At 36.7% G+C, this 19,859-nt stretch overlaps 1 protein-coding gene across 2 annotated transcripts in view; it reads left to right on the top strand.

Moving 5' to 3' along the window:
* LOC128026673 (calcium uptake protein 1, mitochondrial) overlaps nt 1-19,859 on the top strand; it is a 54,865-nt gene that overhangs the window by 18,667 nt on the left and 16,339 nt on the right. For both annotated transcript variants that reach the window (XM_052613926.1, XM_052613927.1), the window contains exons 4-5: nt 980-1,142; nt 7,570-7,613. In XM_052613926.1, the coding sequence (XP_052469886.1) occupies nt 980-1,142; nt 7,570-7,613 (207 nt within the window). The remainder of the gene's footprint in view (nt 1-979; nt 1,143-7,569; nt 7,614-19,859) is intronic.

The following is a 19,859-nucleotide window of genomic DNA, read 5'->3' as shown; positions in this document are numbered from 1 at the left end:
AAGTCACTTGCAAAATGGGCATTTGCTAAAGACGTCCAGGTAGTGGAAAAAGAAGCATCATCAAAGGCTGGATGAGAATGATGACACTGACCTCTATTACTGCTTATTTTGATGTTATTTGACCAAAAAATAAAGATACACACAACCTGCAATGGATGATTTTTTTTTCACCGTAGGCTGTTAATAACTTTTAGGCTGCTCTTGATTCATAACTCAAAACAAAACTGTCTGCTGTTTTGCTATAGTTGCGGTTATGACAGCCATAATCACAAGCTTTGTAATGTTCAGAGGGTTAGATTTAGTTACGTAAATGTCCAGCCTTGGCAGGTTATAGCTATCTAGAATGCTTTATTAGATTTTATTATTATATTATTTATTCAATTTTCTTATATAAAATTCATTTGATCACAAAGTACTATATAGGTTGCAGATTTCGCTAATGTATTACATTTCACAGCTTCTTTTCCACTAATGACTGTTGCTTACTCAGAAAATGGCCGCAGGTGTTACTAGGCTGGAAACAGAGTGCACTGACTGCCTTAAGTATTTTAGGACTACATATATATTCAGGACCTCAAACTTCGAACCAGCGCTTAATAAAGCTTCAGGCACTTCTGACACACTGACTGTTACTTCAATTTCATATTGAGTTTATAATTGGCAATAACCCAACAATTTACCAATTGAATTGGTGAATCATTTTCTGTACCTGATCATTTACACGCAATGATTCATTAATATGGACCTTATACAAGGGTAAACACAGCACACCCATGCAAAAATGGTAATAGTGTTTGTTTACGCTACAACACTACTTGAGTAAAGTAGCTTGTCACTGTAAATACTACACAGTTTTAAAAAACACCTGAACTCCTGTCACACTAGTACAAATGTTGTTAATTTAGTAGAAAGAGAAAAGTTAAGTAGTTACTTCCCAGCATTGGTATTGACTGTGTGTTTTTCTGTGTGTGTAATACAGGTGATGGAGTATGAGAATCGGATCAGAGCTTACTCCACCCCAGACAAAATATTTCGCTACTTTGCCACCCTGAAGATCATCAGTGAGCACGGAGACGCGGAGGTTTACATGACGCCACAGGACTTCGTGCGCTCCATCACACCCAATGAGAAACAGCCAGAGAGTGAGTCTTTTTTTTTTCTTTTTTTTTCTCCAAGGTTGTGAAAATTCAGAATTGATTATTCCAATTGGCCACATCAAACAATTGCAACAATATATTTATATGCGTTTTTCAAGTCATCTCCATGTAATATGTAGGAAAATTCAGGAATAAAATATTATGGAATACAAAATTTGCCCTCGAGTGTGACGTACTCACGTTTAAGCTAATTATGCTATACTAGCATTTAGCTTAGCACCATTCATTCGTTATGATCCAAACAGGGATGAATTTAGAAGCTACCAAACACTCCCATTTATTCTCTATTTAAAAACTTTAAAATGAGTAGTTACACAAGTAAGTATGAGACAAAATAAAACATGGAAATTTTATTAGCGGATAAAAATTGATAACTATAATGTATGGCGGAAGAGCACTCCGCACCACTTTGTCCTCGGCGCAGTAATGTCATCACTCCTGAAATCACTCTAATGTCCGTCAATACAACCAAACGTGGGGAGTTTTCAGGGGTGATGATATTAATGCGCAGAGGTTGAAGTGCTGCGACGTGCTCTTCCGCTATACATTATAGCTATCATTCGAAAAACGATGGCGTTTTCCTTTAAGGTGACATTTTCCAACCTATGTTATCCTTAGGAAAATGACAGTTAAAGCTGCAGCAGGGAACTTTTGCGGTTAATAAACAGAACTGCTTGCATCTTGCGGAAGAACATTGTAGCCGGAACTACTTCTCTCTGTTTATGTCTATGAAGAATCACAAAGGTACTGGGTTACTCCGCTGTGGTACCCCCAAAGCAATCTAAAATAGTCTGAATATAAACACTTATTATAGGTGCACCCTAGTGATTCAGGACAAGCTAAAAACACGGTTTGGAAAATGGATTCATGGTGTACTCGCTTATTATGTTCATTTTTCTACATTTTTAACACAAACAAAGTTACGGACCGCAGCTCTGATTGGTTGATTTCTTCCCGGGAGCGGTCCGTAACTACAAATGGCAATAGGAGCACTGGGAGGAGCCAAAGGAGCTTGATTTTTTCACAGATTATCTGTCTCATATTCTTCTGTCAGGACATAATGACAGGTTTAATAAATATGTAAAAAAAATTTTTTTTACAAAAGTTCCCTACAGCACCTTTAAAGGGCTTTTTGCAACACTAAATGGGTTTTAAGGGATACTTAAGAGAAATTCTTATGGTTTATGATTATTCCAATTGGCCACATCAAACAATTGCAACAATATATTTATATGCGTTTTTCAAGTCATCTCCATGTAATATGTAGGAAAATTCAGGAATAAAATATTATGGAATACAAAATTTGCCCTCGAGTGTGACGTACTCACGTTTAAGCTAATTATGCTATACTAGCATTTAGCTTAGCACCATTCATTCGTTATGATCCAAACAGGGATGAATTTAGAAGCTACCAAACACTCCCATTTATTCTCTATTTAAAAACATTAAAATGAGTAGTTACACAAGTAAGTATGAGACAAAATAAAGCATGGCAATTTTATTAGCGGATAAAAATTGATATTATAGGTATAAAGAAACTTATAAAGAAACCATTAAGTAACATTTAAGGGATATTTTATTCAACACCTTTTAGTGTAAGGGAAACTTAAGGGCGATCTTAAGGGAAAATTCCACTTAAGGTGCTTTATGCAACCGGGCCCTGTTTTCTAATCCACCCCTCACATGATACCATGACAGCTGAGCCAGGAAAACAGCTGTTGCATGTGAAGTGATGGCAAACCGAGCAGAGGCTTTTAAAGGAGGGGATGCCACAGTGAAGTGTGTGTGTGAGAGAGAGAGAGAGAGAGAGAGTGGGTGACATTGCTTGGTAAATTAATTAACACGGTAGAATGAAAGACTCTATCACTCTTACTCCGAGACAGAGCCGATGCCAGAGATGTGATCACTGGCCATGCATAACTGATAGAAGTGCTGATGGCTGCAAATGTGTGCATCTACTCGTTCAGTTCAGCATTTCAGACCGGTCTTCATAATACATTTTAGTACATTTTAGTAAATTGGATGATACCTCAGTGGATGGACTTTTGAAGAACCTCCATGCAGGTGTTTTTCATGAATAACCATTTGTAGTGATTACATCTCCTACAAAACGAAACAATTAAAGTTGTCTATATTACTCATGTACTATAATTATAGTGTTCTGTCATATTACAGTTCTGACTGGGGAACAGCACAGAATGGTGGCCATTACTCAGATCATTGACTTGATAATTTTGTCTGAATTGATTCGTTAAATATGATTCATACATAATGGCTTGTCTATGATGAACATGTTTTTAATTTCTGAATACAAATTTTGGAAAATTGATGTTACCAAGTTAATCAAGTAATCAAGAATTACAGGGTGATGAAATATTGATATCATGAAGAAAAAAAAGCCTCATTAAATGGATGAAATTTTTGAAAAGAAAACTAAGTTGAGTATAAGTCGGCATGATCAATTATTATAATTTCTTAAAAAATATTTATTTTTTATATTTCTAGAAAAATAATCTTAAATGAAATAAATAGTCTATTATATTCATTGATTTATGATTAATGGTATACAAACATACTTTTGTTAAAATATAAAAAGGTAAAATAAACATTGGTAACATTTTAAGTTTTAAAATGTTTTCAAATTCACTCTATTAACTATTAGCATGCATATTACTAGAATATTGTCTGTTTATTAGTACTTATAAAGCACATATTAATGCCTTATACTGCATGACTTTGATATTGATCTCTTAATTCCTCCCATAGTCATAGTTAGTAGTTAGTTAACTAAGAATTGGTCACCAAACTAAAATGTGACCAAACTTTAAAAAAATAATAATAATAATATTTAAAATAATTTTATCTTGGTTAGCCCACATTTATCTCCTATTTGAATGATTTTTCTGTGTATTACTTTGAAGCTGCTTCGAAACAATCAATATTATATGAAGTGCTATGTAAAATGTAGGTGACTTAAAATCATTCTCTCCTCTGCAGCTCTCAAATCGTATTCTCCAATCCATATATTTGACACACATTCGTTATAAACATATTCAGCTTGTGCTCTTCTGTAACGCAGTACATTCAGATGCGCTTTAATAACAGGGCTGTCAGTAAGACCATGCAAATAAAAACGGCCACTATTAAAGCAAAGTGAAATACCCACTTAATTTAGCACTTTAAGGCCACATTTTACTGCAGTCACTAAATGAAAGTATTCACTGTTCACTTGGAAGCAGTAGAACTGGGTGTAATGTCCATTTTAATGGGGTCTGTTATCTCCTTTTGATGGCTCTGTGTCCGTACAGCCCACCTCAGCAGTCCTCCGAGACCCCCACACACCTCCACAGCTTTTAATCTCTCTCTCCTGCTCTCTTTTTGTCCAGCACCTAATTTCTTTTCTTTTTACTGCAAGCATTCCTTGTGGTTGGTGATGTGATCAAAATGTTATCCACAGTCTTTATAAGTAATTATCCCACTATATCCCATAGTTTGTATCGACATTAAGTGTTTTTTATTTGTTGTTTTTTTTTGTTTTTTTTTTTTATAGTAATGCACGCACAGGTGTGCTTTTTGTCTGATAATTCAATGGACCAGAGTCAGTTATTCCAATTATACTACAGTCACCGCACCTCAAGACATTGTTCAGATGATGTTTTCAAGACATTTATCAGGATTTTGTTCATAAAATGCTCTTGCGTCTAGGACTAATATTTCTAATATTCAAATATACTAATATTCTCACCCCTCTGTTGCTAATTCCAATGGCTTGAGCCATTGATAATGCAATTATTAATGCAGCCTAATGCAGTTATTAGAAAGAGACCGTGAACATTACTACAGAAAATATCTTTACCTCACTTGATATTTTGATGTATTTATTTATTGGTGAACAGAAACAAACTTTTATTTTTAACAAAGAAATGATAAGTCTGACATCAAACACTTCCACATTATATAGTGTTTGAATTAAAAAAGTAAAAAAGTTAAACTTGTATTATAAAACATATTCAATTCTGTATCTGATTGTTTGATTGTCGCACATCTGTGACTGCACATAAATTGTTTTCTATCCAAAAGTCTGAGACCACTAAATACTTCTATTTTGCATTCTTCTAATTTAAGGCAAATTAAATTATAACAATCTGAGTGAAAGTGAAAGTTTATATATAAAAAAAAAAAAAAAGAGCTGGGCCAGTGCGTGGTTCAGTTATATATAGATCAGTGAGTATGAGTTTCATGTGATGACGTTGTTTGGCAAAACGCCACTTATTAACTAGCAAGTAACTCATGACTTATTTATATACTTGTTCTAATCTGTATTTTAACGTTAGTTTGTGTCTCATTGTCTGTCATGTGTAAATAACACAGTACTGTCCACTTCGCTAATATATCTACAGTTGTAAATAATTTAGCAAAATCTCTACATCATCCATACCACACCATACCATTATGACTTTGCTCTACAGAAATACTAAAACAGTAAATTTAGTTACGTTTCTTCATTACATTATATTAACATTTATTCATTTGGTAGAGGCCTTTATTTGTTAAACTACATTGCGTCTACATTTACACAGTTGCCAATTCCACTGCGTACAGTACATCGCAAATCCGCCATTGAGCGAGTGCAACTGCCTCGACTGCAAGGGAATGGGAGATGACACGGATTGGTTAATTGCACATTTCACCCAAAATACACCCATTACTTATTAAGAAAATAGGAACAACCCATTTAGACCATGCACCTGGGTGTACTGACTGTTTTCCCATCATTAAATTAGCAAAAGTGGATTGGGGCACGCCCTGAGTGCACCTGCGCCGTGTGCTTTAGACCACAGCCGCTTAAACTGCATCTGTACTGTACATCTTTTCATTTCAAGTATTCCCTGGAAATCAAACCCATGACCTTGGGTTTGCAAGCGCCATGCTCTACAGTACATGTAGAGATTCTCTTTACAATTCTCATTCACTCAGAACGAGCACCAGGAGTGTGTGTGTGTGTGTATGTGGGTGTATAAAAATCTGGGACGTTATGCGTAATGCTTAAGCAGCCATTCATCCGTTCTCCTCCCAGACATATGCCCCGCGACTGTAATTACAAAGAACAGTTTCGCCAGCTTTAGTAGAGTTTAGTGCCTCATTGGGTCCGGACAAAGTGTTTTCCTTTTTTTAAATTCTGATGGGCCAAATGCATCTCCAGTGTACACAAAGCAAATAAATAATTGTTTTCTGGAAGAGCTCTTGAATTATGTGTGGCACCCAAGTCAGGTTTTGCTGAGCCCTTTTGTTGTTTATGTAATGAGGGTTTTATGCATTCATAGCAGAGATGGTCTGACATCCAGAGCAGCGGTGCTCCACCGAGAAAAGCTAAATGTTTGATTGAAGCGTGTTTGCATCAAGAATCTCTTAGCTGACATTCATCTGGTGTGCAATGTACTTACATACAGTCATTCAGAAGAAGTCATCCCTCACTGTGAAGTATGTTTCTTACACTTGTGGGTGGGATGTATGAGACCCACGGCGTGCAGAAGCAGTTTGTGATGTCATCTGAGTTAGTTTAAAGAGTCTGGCTTTCCTTTAGGGAGAGAAGAGTGGTTGTAAAAGAGGGAGAGTAAGGAAGTGCACACAAAATTCATTATTCATCTGGCTGCGAGGAAAGCTGTTCCATAATTCATCCCGCTTCAGCCGCAGAATTAGAGAGATATGCTCAGCTCAAAGACTGTCCGGGCTTCAAACAGGAGTTAGGCCCAGCTTCTCAACTGTAAACAATTTCCTGACCTCGCATGTCACTCAGATCTTTTATGTAAAGAGGATGCAACTTCAGATAATAATCCTGTGATTTTAATGTTTATAAAACAAAAATAAAAGGTCTTTTATTTCTTCATTTATTTCTTCATATATATATATATATATATATATATATATATATATATATATATATATATATATATATATATATATAATGCTATGGATAAAGTCTTGGCTCGTGCAGCTGACCCTAGATCAGTAGAGTCCATCCTGTTCAGCTCAGACAGCCCTGCACTGCATTCAGCACTAGATTAATGGAGGATTGATTCGGTGCTGAACAACTCTGACATTTATTTGGGACTTCTTGAAGATGGAAATGAGCCTTAATAGCTCATATTAATCATTCATACGTGTCAGTAATCGCCCGGTTCCTGTAGTGACATCTATAAATGTAAACGACTACTGGGATTCAAAGATGCATTTACTGATAGACTTGTTTATGTATGATAAAAACTCTCTTCAAAATCTAGTGAGTTGCCTATTTAGTGGGCATCTTTGGGAATCCAGTGTTTGTGTTTAACTCTCTCTCTCTCTCTCTCTCTCTCTCTCTCTCTCTCTCTCTCTCTCTCTCTCTCTCTCTCTCTCTCTCTCTCTCTCTCAGACCTTGGTCTGGATCAGTTTGTGGTGAAACGCTATGATGGAAAGGTAAGCAGCGCGATCTGTGTGCGTGTGCATATGTGGGCGAGTGAGTGGGAACCGAATAGTTACTTCTGCTATTGTGCAGCTCGACAGGATGACGCAGGACGAAGACGTTTGTTCTCATTCACTCTTCATAAAAAATCTTTCACTCTCTCTCCACAGAAACTCATCCACCGCTCAATTGCGAGCACGCTTTGAGACGTTCACTTTCATGCAGCCTAAAAATCTGATGGCATGCTAGAAACATTGTGCATGAAGGTTCACATACATTCTTATCAGGGACATTTGTCATTTATGTTGTTGTGTGTTTTCTGTAATTTACAAAAGACTGATCTACATCCGATCTCTGCTTTCTGGTTACAATTTTGAAACACTGTGTCTATCTTTTTACATGTCTGTGCTTACCTCAAAAGCTTGGTCTCTCTGTTTTGCTTTGTCCTCTAGTGACAGAAAGGTACAGATTTAGTCATTTTTGTCAATACCAATAGCAGATAATGTCTCTATTGATAATATCTGATATCTGTCTTAATTCAGAGTGTGATATCAGTTTACGAAGGTGCAGCATCTATAGAAATTTCAGGTGCTCAAAGTCTAATATGACCATGGCTTGGATCCACAAGTATCACAAGCATGCATGGTCTCAGTTGATGGGTTGTTGGTGGTTTCAGGACTGTGTCTCTTAAGAGGGAACCTTTGTCAAATGACCCGGTCAGAGAGCGGCCGTCACGGTACAGGTGTGCCTTTGAACAGGCTGATCTCTGGGACACTTAATGACTGTCTGTGCTGTTCAAACACACAATTTAACTAAGGCATATTTGTTTGCACATTAGTAGTAATGAGTAGATGAATCAGTCTCCGGTCAGATGCTGATAAATCACTTGTTAGTTTCTCAAAGAAGTCTCAGCTAATTGCACCACGTTTTTCTACCCACTGTACGTACAAGATACAAAATGATTCGGTATGTTCAAGGCCGTGTATGCATGACTGTTTCTTGATCAGCTTTTAGTTTTTCTGCGCAGCTGTAAATGTGAAGGAAGTAGCTCTTGGTCAGTTGCTTAGGGGTATATGTCCAGGTCATATTTCCATCCAAAATCGAATTAAATATATAAGAAATTATGTTTCTTCTTGTAAATGAGATGTGTAATTTCTGCTATTCAAATGAAATTGCAAAACAATATCGGTTTTAAACCGATTTCCCAAACACACATACTCTAGATAATCCCACCTCTAAGCCCACATCATTATTTGATGCTTTCCACTTTAAAATTTTACAATGATAACCCTACATTATAAATACCATAATTACTATATAATTTTACTAATACACTACTGGGGCTACTACTCTCATATATAAAACAGATTGAGTAAGCTCATGACGTCTAAAAGAGATCGCAGTTAGTAAAAATACATGTAGTAACTATTGCATGTTGGTGGAAACCATGGTAAAACCGGCTCTTTGTTGCTGTAAACTCCTTTATAAATCATAAATTAAAACGCCTTAAATAGTTTTTGTGTTATTTACTTGATGTTGTGTGATATAATGCCTTCTTTCCATTTCCGTTTCTCTCAATCTTTTTTTCCTTTCTCATTTTATATCCCTGGTTGTTGTTGTTGGCCTTTGGGATGTGGAGTATGTCTTATTTCTTAATTTCCATATTTCTGTCAAATCTCGTGCCTGGCTTGCTCCATATGGCCTCCCGGCAGGACTGCTGGGTCCATCTCCCTACCGTCTTCTTCTTCCACACTGCCTCATGTCGCCATGGCCACTAAACAATTTCAAAAACTGTATTTTTATCAAGTTAGTGCATGGGTGCACTGAGCTAACAGACACTTGTGTTATTCTTTTGCTTTCTACGAGTGTGTGAACACATCAGCACATTTAACCTTGTTGTTCGTTATCTATCAACAGTATCTTGCAGGTCATCACAGCTGGTGCTTTGCAAGTGTGACTTTCACAGCTAAAACAAGTTTTGTGTGTGTGTGTAAGTGTGTGTGTGTGTGAGGGAAAGAGAGAGAGAGAGAGAGTGTGTGTTCTATTTAGCTCACTTTAATGTGCACATGTGCTTTGTAAACTGTTTTCCAATGATATGACTTCAGTGTTGGGGAAACCACTTTGAAAGTATGTTGTCAAACAAAAACCACTAATTTAAGTAGTCCATCCATCCAACCAACCAACATTTGGAAAAGCATCATATTTTAAGTACACAATTTTACACAAATTGCATTAAAACTAATATCACTGAAAATTTGGTCAACCGTAGTATCTAAAAATATTTATTTTGCCATGGAAAGGTAAAATGTTGCACAGAGGCTTTTGGGCAAACTATTAGCAGTTTGTGAATGTGCGCTCACATTAGAGAAATGTTGTAGGCTAAAAAGATCTGTTTATTGTCAATAGTGTAGTCATTTATGAAGCACTGATCGCTCAGAAGTCACATTCGAGTCAAACGGCTTTCAGTTTTTCACTACGGCAAATCTGTGTGACCAACTTGAACCCGTTGTGAAATCTGTCTGGGAATATTTTTTCGTCACGCAAATTTACTAATGAGTGGATTCCTATTGAAATGACTGGATTCCACCCTCAAAAATATAAATGTAAAGTTTAAATGTAAAGTAAATGCGACTACACCTTAAGGCTTCAGAGAATTATTTGAAATAGGATATTGTTGATTTTGGGTAACACTTTATTTAGGTTCTCTTAAGTAGTTGCTTATTTGCATGCTAAAATATAAGCCATTTATTAGTACGAATTAAGCACATATTAATAACTACTATTTATTAATAAGAAGCAAATTAGGAGTTTGAGGAAAAAGTCATAGTTACTAGTGAATAAGTGTTCCCTATTCTAAAGTGTTACCAAAATTGGCTTGTTAACTATTGTAACACTATTATTAGCATATTGCAAGTAGCGTATGGGAGTGATAATCTTAATACATTTCATGATCCTGCTTCAGAATCACAATAACAGATCATTTTGAGTTTATAGTTGACTTGTGGTTAGGGTTAGGGTTAGGGTTAGGGTTAGGGTTTAGTAGAGTCCATTTCCAAGATGGCCTCCACCTGGTTCAGTCAGTAAATGAGCCGTTAGACCCATTCAAGCCCATAACTTATGAGTTCAAGACACAAGTTTTCAGTCTTTCACATTAAGTGGTATCCTAACCCTAGGAGCATCAGTACTTAAAGCTAATTACTCCCCAACACTGATAATATTAATTTGTCTGTATGAACATGTAACTGTATATCTGTGTTCAATCTCTTTTAACACACAAATTCATTATTCCTCCAGGCATCGAGATGTCCTACATTGTGTTTTTCTGAGGATATAATTGTTCTGTTGCGTTTATGGTGACAGTTATTAATTTGTGCTCTTTGGGCTCTCTCTGTGTCCATCTAACCAATAAACCCCATCATTCTCTCCTCTGCCATCTTTTTACTTCTCCATCCATCCCTATGGACCCCCGTCCCCCTTTCTGTGCCCCCCTCCCTCTCTGCAGGACTTCTGGCAGGTATGGGGTGCGTGCCAAGCTGCATGGGACTGCGTGTGCGTGAATGCGTCATTTAGCAGCTCTACTGAAAATTTCACTAGACCTCTTAATCCTTCTTTCTCTCTTTCTCCTCCTTCTTCTCCTTGAGTTGTCAGAGAGAAAATCCACACGAGTTCCCAGGTGTGGAGCTCTGGCCAAACAATGCATTAAAAGCCTCTACATTTCATTAAAAATCACTGGGTGGGTAATAAAACTCGGCCAGCCTGGGCCAGATCAGCAGAAAAGAGATATTTGAATAGTATGACTACAGCAAAGGAGGAGTGAAGTTCCTGACAGTGCATTTTTTTCAGGAGAGCAGAGTAGACAGGCTGGGTCAGATAGCATATGGCCAGATGATGTTGTAGCATCAGGGGTGTTTTCTGTTGCGTTTGCATCCAGCATCAGAAAAAAAAAGGAAAACGTTTGTGTAATTTTTGCTTTAAAAAAAAAAATTTTATAAAAAAAAATTGTCCATACAAACATAGAACATATTCAAAAGTTTGGGGTCAGTTTGAGGATTTTCTAAGAAACCTACTCACCAAGGTTGTGACGGTAATATTAGGAAATATTATTACGATTTTTCTGTAGTATATATTGTAAGATGTAATTTATTGATATTTATTTATGAACATTTATTATATGAATTTTCATCATCATTCCTCCAGTCTTCAGTGTCACATGATCCTTCAGAAATCATGCTGATATACTGATTTGCTGGTCAAGAAACATTTCTTATTATTATCAGTGTTCAGAAAAGTTTTGCTATATTATATAGGATTATTTTATGAATAGAGAGTTTTAAAAAAAAGAGCATTTATTTAAAAAGTTTTCACTTTGATATGGGGATGTAACGATTCACTCAATTTACGATTCACAATTTAATTTTATTTGTACTTAATTAAATTTGTACTTTTATTATTGCTTGGACGAAATGCTGCATGTTTCTTTGTGAACCTGAAATATATCACGATAATAATATACTAATTTAGCACTTGCATATTATTGCTCTTTTGTTAGTTTTGATTGCTTCCGTTGTCCTCATTTGTAAGTCGTTTTGGATAAAAGCGTCTGCTAAATTACAAAATGTCAATATAATGTAAATATCAAAACTAAATTTAATTTTTAAACAAGCCCCAAATCAAATAATTATGCGACACAAGATAAATCTCTTCATTTAAACAAAATAAGGCTTTTTCTGAGCTCTTTCCTTTTAAAAATTAGAGGCAACCACCGCAATTTAATCATGATCCAAACAAAGATGCTGCATACATGCAACATGAGCAGTTTTTTATTTAAATTAGATGTATAATTTGGAAATTTGAAGCAGAAACAGCAGACGAGCAGACATCCACTCTCTGCCAGCAGGCGACACTTAAAGCATTTCCTTGGTTTCCGCTGTAAACAAAGCAGTGCTGCACTTTAACACGCATTATACAGAGGCAACATGCAAAGAAGAAATACTATCTAAACTTTTCTAAAGACACTAAGTTCCCCACAGACATACAATTATATAAACTCCTACCCCTAATTGAATCGCGATTTAAGCATCTCAACCGATTTGCATCGTCACATATTTTAATCGATTTTCAACCACCTTGCGGTTCACCGCTTACATCCCAACTTTGATTAATTTAACGCATCCGTGAAGATTAAAAATATTAATTTCTTAAATTAAAAACATAAATAAAAATAAGAAGAAATCCTAAAAAGGGACACTAAAGTTTTGAATGGTAGTAGCAGTTTTTCGTAGCATTTTATTCTGCATTTTAACTGTTTAAAAAAGTTGTTGTTGTGTTTTTTTACTTTTTAACTTCATTAGATGTCTGAATGTTTTTAAATTGACTCCCGTTATGAAAAATATAACAAGATGTACTTCTTGTACATGAAGTTTATTTAGCTAGCTATAAATAAAAGGTCTTGGTGAGAGGACATATTTGACATGTTTGCACAGGCTTGCAGGTGTGTGTCATTTCTGTGGCTCTTATGACACCAAACAGAGTTGCAAAAGAAATAAATGATCTAAAGAAACTGTAAGTGTTGTTACCAGGATGTTGCTATAATCTGGTTGGTTGCTATGTGGCCAAAGTTAAAAGAGCCTGTGTCCAGGTCTCTGTGATATTATTCTGATCTATAGCGATGGCTCAGGTCCATCCTTCATTGCAAGCCTGTGGGATTTGTATGCCTTTTTATCATCAGCCAAGCAAAATCCTTAGATCAGATTACTCCTCACAAAGCTGCATAATTTGAGAAGTCTTCCTTGTCCTTAACACAAACAGTTGCACACCAAAGTTTAATATTTAGGTCAGGGATTCGCTTCGCAAACACTGTTAATATTACTGTTTCCAAATGGCTTCTGCCATTGTTAGATCAAACAGGTAGTTCCAGCCCAAACTCACACATTGGTTGAGCCAGAAGTTGACATCGAACCACCCCAGCAAACAGAACTGTTTGAAACCACAACAGTGTTTACACACAAAGTCAATGACTTAAAGTATCTCCGTATGAACTGCTGTTTTAACATTGACAACTGACAGACTTCACCTTTAAGACTTTGTGCTATTGGAAAGTGGGTGGACACACCCAGACTCACATACTGCATGTTTAGACCCATCTAGACAGGAAAACACACAGGCCATTGTGCACACACATAGACTCAATACGCACCACACCCCAGTTTGTACAAGACCTGCAGTGATAAGGACTTTGAAGTCATGTGAATTGATCTGGAAGATTCTGCCAGTCCGCTCTGTTGGCGCCCACCTGTGTTAGCCATACAACAAAAGGTCTAAGCGTGTACACATGTGCAGTAGGTTTTCTGTTATGGAATAGTGTTGAGGTGAGGCCAGCTGCTGTCTCTCCCTGCTGAATTATTGAGCGTAGAGACTCTTCTTTGTGTGCCGTACAGAGAAGGCAAGAGTGTGTGTTTTGTGCATGCATGTGCAAATGCTCATGTGCATGAATAATGCAGCGCTAGGGATCAGAGGAGTGAGTCAAAGACCTTAGTCAAGGTAGCTTCATTTTTTTAGTTTGTGACAAGAATGAAAGCGAGGCTCTGAGGGATGGAAGTACAGTGTGTCCAATGGATTGCACTGTTTTCTGCCAACATGGCAGTTGTTCTGCTGGAGAAGCTTTCAGGAGACAAAAACTCCATAAAACAGTGAGTTTGAGTTTTGAAAGTTACATGTGATCTAGCAAAATCAGGAATCTTTCACAGCCTCTTTTTCATTTGTATAAAATTGAACACAGCGTCCATCCTGTTAGACCACTGAAAAAAAAAAAAAAAGATAAAAAAAAAAAAAGATTTTTCAAAGTTGTAAAATACATTATATTGTAAAATTGGCTGCATTATATTAAACTTAGTTTACACTTTATTTTAAGATTTCCTTGTTACAGTGCAGTTTTACAAATAAGTACTGAATAATATTAATTGACAACATGCACTTACCATATTATGGTCTTTTGCTTTATGCATAGTTTACTTTTATTGCTCAAATAATTAGATAGAACATTTAACAAAGACACTTTAATATAAATGTTATAATATAAGTGTTACATTAAATTGTATTCCTAATCAAATGTTTAATTAAAATATTTAAATTATTATGAAAGCAGCGATCTGACAGCACAGAGTATTAGCATATGCATCTATTTGGCTATAATGATCTGGTGTTTACAGTTGATAAACTAGCCTTCAGTTTATACTCACTAGCTTAACTACTTAGATTTGTTACACTAGTGTTTCTGACTTAACCTTGTATATTCAGCACTCTGGTACTGAACTAAGTTTGTAATTGGTATTGGACAGAGTAGTATTTATTAGATTTTATTATTAAGTTGAGTCTAGAATTTATCTGATAATATCAGTTCAGGCTAATTCAGTTGTTTCATATCATATTTGGAAGTACATTTTTGCTACTTCTTAAGCACATAGACAGCCTAGTCACAATGTACCTCCTGCTTTTCTGTGCACTGTTCTAGAAGGACCAATACTTTCTGAATACTGGACAACTCAGAATCAAAAGAAAATGCATGTTTAATTTTTTTTTCTTTTTTTTCTTCTTCTGTAATAAAGTTACTGTGATGACAGTGTCTGTGATTTTGGGATAAAATGCGACCTGTATCTGTTCTCTGACAACTCAAAAAGACGAATGTTTCTCCTCTGTCTCTCTCTCTGTCTTTCTGATGGAAGCGGCGACCTGTGCCTGTGCTTCAGATCTGTGCATGCCCTGTGCTGAATGCCTGCGACTGACTGGCTACGGGACAGGCTGCTAGTGGCATGGGGGAGGACTTTTGTTATGTAGTGCCCCCTGTCTGCGCTCGGTGACACCACAGTTTGCCCTGGATCCAGGAACTCAGTCTCCCTTCTTTTAAAGGGGTCATGAACTGCATTTCTTTATTATTATTTTCGAGTGTTCTCTGAGGATCATATATAATGTTAGTGTGATTTTACATTAATATATATATATATATATATATATATATATAAGTAGTAGTCTATTTTCTATCCTGTTTTTGAGCCTTTCTACAGAAAGTATATTTTTTTTATTGGCTGGGTGTATTCAGGACTCGCAAGTAAAAGCTCACTGCTATGATTGGCTTATTTAAAAAATATCAGATAGACGCTGCTGTGACATACTCTGAAAACAACACGGGTCATTTGAGTTAAAACCAGATAAAAAATCAGTATATATCAAACAGTCTGGAACAGACAACTTACACTAGACAGTCTTGTAATCTTGAAATATCATCTGTTTGGTTCAGTTAATGGAGTAATCCTGTGTTTGCGTCTCTCTGGTATTACCTACAATCAGTGGGCGGAGCTAAAGAGGCAGTGATGTAGAAGCAGGCGTTGATCTCGTCCTGTGGAGGCGGTGCTTATCCACACTATTACATCATAAAGTAGCACATTTCAAAACGCGTCGTTTTCTGAGTTTCAATAAAAGCTGTTTTTAACCCAGCGAGAACGTTTTGAGTTTTGAAACTTACAGGATGTTTTTCTAGTACATTGACCTGTTATATGTCAGAAGATCATGAGAAATGTGATTTCTCAGTTCATGACCCCTTTAATCTCTGCTCACTGGGCCTAGAACTGCATGAACACCAAGCACACAGCATGAGTTGACTAACTTTGGGTCAAAAGTTGTGTTACTTTGGACATTCCCTCAAACCCTACCACTAGGTACTGTGATGCCACTGTGATCATGTGATGAATGAGTGGGAGGGGGTGGAGCCTGCAATGTGTGGGATGCTCATAAGGCTGCTAACATGGAAACCAGTCTGATGTCCGGTGGCTAACCTGACCTTTCGGTTAAGCAGGTGCCTTCCATGAACAGAATTGTGAATTAGACAGTAATGCACTTTACTTTGAATTTGTTTTAGGTTTGTCACATTTAAAATTTATAGTTCACCCGAAAAATTAAGACTGTGATCAATTAGTAACCGCCATGTCATTTACAAACCGATGGAGCACAAAAGAAAAAAACTGAAGAATGTTCATGCTGCTCTTTTCCATTTGATGACTGGCTATGATTTGTGTGTTATATTCCAAGTCTTCTTAAAGTCATATTATGTTTGAATGAGGAACAGACCAAAATGTAGGTTAAACCTTTTCTTTCACTGTAGCTCAGATCTTTGGCATTAAAACTTAAGACATGCAATAACCTGTACAGTCATTGACGACAAACCTGCCTTGAAACACCTTAATGAGGCAAGCTCATTAGGAAACTTACCTAAATTTAACCTCAGTTTTGAGGTCAAAGCTGTTGTATAACTTACTATGCATCAGCTATATCCCAAGTCTGGAATGATGGGTCTAAGGCTCCGTCCACACGGAGACGCGTTTCTGTGAATACGCACACATTTTTTATCGGATAGGCGTTTCGTCCACACGGATCCGGCGTTTTCATAAGGTCAAACCGCTATTTTTTTAAACCGGTCCCAGAGTGGATAAATTAGAAAACGCCGTCTTTGCGTTTTCGTCTGGATGGCTAATCCGTATATTTTCAGAAACGATGACGTCATCAGCCCACGTCTCCCCCCTAGTCAGACACCTCTACGTCACGTAACAGCAACAAAAACATGAACAAACACTGAACGATTGTCTTTTTATTAACTAACATTAACACAGATTAATAAATGTATTATTCCATGTTCGATTGTGTTCCACGCGCAAGGTTTATGAGCATAGTCCAAGTCTTTTTCTCTGTTTTTAGTGTATCTCTGTGTCAGAATTACAGCGCCACATACTGGTCTGGCACGTATACTACATCATTATGCGGTTTCGTGTGGACGCGGACATTTCTTGAGACGAGGAAAAAAAAAGATCGGATTGGGGTAAGCTCCGTCTCCGTGTGGACGGGGCCTAAATGATCAGTATTCTAATTTGATTGTGTACTTTTAGTACAGTGTTGGAAAGAAAATAAGTGCTTTCAAGTTCAGCACACTCTTTGGGATATAGGTGTGAATGGCTGTGTTGTTGATCGTAGTGGCGTTTTTTTTACTGCTGGCTGTTATCATGCTGTGGATGGGCTGCAGAACAGGCCATTACTTCTGAAAATAATCTGAACACAAATGTATCACCTGTAAAAAGATGATGGTTTCTGGTTTGGCAAGCAATCCGATTTATTGTTGATCTAAATTACTATTTGTGGGGCTTGTGTATAAACTGCAGCAGATTATAATTAATCATCTCAAGAATATGTTGATTAGAAATACCTGAATCAAACTCTGTAAGAATTCAGACCATTTTGACCAATTATTTTAAGTATATCCCAATATGTGTCTACTTCTTTTGTAATGTCTCAGGAGGAGAAGACACAGTTTAGTGTTCTTCATTTTAGATTCACCACCAACACTTTTAGCACATTTGTGTTTACCTCCATTACATTGCAATAAAAAAGATGCCAGCTGCTCTCTCAAGGCAATTTATTTGGAAACAAGCAGCTATGAGAAATGTATTAGACTTTTAGTGTGAGCAGGTGCATGCTAAAATGCAATTCATTTTCAGATCATCAATACCATTTCATTTCTACACATTTGGACAGACTGCTTTCAAACCAATAGCAAATCATATCAAGTTTGGAAAACCACTTTTACACCAAGCTCTGGTGTCAAATGGACTTGAGCATTCGTATCTGAGATCTGAGCTCTGGAACTAAAGCAGCAGAAGTATTGATAAATTGTAACAACTTTGTTAATTTACAGTGGCACAGAACAGCCGACATTACACACACAGTACGATGTCTGGATCTAGCACAAAGCAGTGTTGGTTGTTGTTGCCATGTCTCCATTCAGGCAGTTGGCAGAATAAAGCTTCCTGTGTTTTGGGAAACCAGCATCTGTGAAGTGTTTCCAAAAGTCCCACAGAGACACAGAATGATCCTGCTTTCAGTGATACCTGCATACGGCAAACTGCTGCACAGATCTCTCTCGAAATATCAGAGGGGGAACAAGAAGAAAAGAAGTTGAATACAAGAGCAAAAAACAAAAACACACACCCACAATAATAATGGGCCTACTTCAACCATATTTTTTAAATGTGAAAACAGCAGTTAAGAAAGCATCTGATCATAGCAATTTGTGGATTTGCTTTCACAAGTTCACCAAGTTTATTTATATAAAGGTTTATACAATACAGCGCTTTATAAAACATGGATTGTTTCAATGCACTTTTACAGGGATAAAACGAAATAAAATTCCACTAAGAAGCAAACGGATAAATTCTGCTGTAAAGTAGCTCTAAAAAAACTATATTATCAGGTCAGTTCAGTGTTGATTCAGTTGATTTATGTAAAGATAATTACCGTGTTTTCTGGACTATAAGTCACACTTTTTTTTCATAGTTTGGCTGGTCCTGCGACTTATAGTCAGGTGCGACTTATTTATCTAAATTAATTTGACATGAACCAAGAGAAATGAACTAAGAGACATGAACCAAGAGAAAACATTACCGTCTCCAGCCGCGAGAGGGTTCTTGGTTCTAAATAAATGCGACTTATAGTCCAGTGGGACTTATATATGTTTTTTTACTCGTCATTACATATTTTTGGACTGATGCGGCTTATACTCAGGTGCGACTTATAGTCCGAAAAATACAGTAATTATATAATGAGTTCAATCAGCTGTAAAGCAGCCCTGTAAAAAAGTGATGGAATTCAGAAATTCATTCAAGACAAGTCATTTATGTAAATAACAGTTTATTGATTTGAAACCGCTTAAATATTACAAAGGAAAAACAAGTGTCAGTGTCACAAAGTTAAATTATAATAAAAATATATATATTTAAACTATAAAATAAAGCAGCTCTTCGGTGTGTTTTTAAATCTTCCACACCTCAATGGTCTGAACAGAAGAAATGAACCAGAGAAGATTTCAATGCTAAAGGTGGCAGAGCACACCTGCAGAACCTATAACATAATCGCTGTGGACCAGCGGTAGTTCAGAGCCGTTTTCAAGCCGGACTGAACTTTTCAGGAAACTTTTCTTTAGCTAGCTATTACGAACCACTGAAACAAACTCCACACAAACTTGGTTTTGGCCAGATTTCATTCGAAATGTCATTACAGCAGTTTGTTCTTAGATTTAGGTTGATGTGTATCAGTGCCTTATTATGCCTCAATCAATTCTGCTGCTCTTCATCTAGTGAGAACGTGTCCTGTGGACAGAACAAAAACAGGGGGTAAAAATGTTCCAAGAGCTCTATTTTAAACATATTTTAACTAACAAGTAC

Source organism: Carassius gibelio, chromosome A13 (assembly GCF_023724105.1).
Source record: "Carassius gibelio isolate Cgi1373 ecotype wild population from Czech Republic chromosome A13, carGib1.2-hapl.c, whole genome shotgun sequence".
In the NCBI taxonomy this organism is placed as follows: Eukaryota; Metazoa; Chordata; class Actinopteri; order Cypriniformes; family Cyprinidae; genus Carassius; species Carassius gibelio.
The sequence above is the reverse complement of the archived record's forward strand: the minus strand, read 5'-3'. Positions and strand labels throughout refer to the sequence as shown.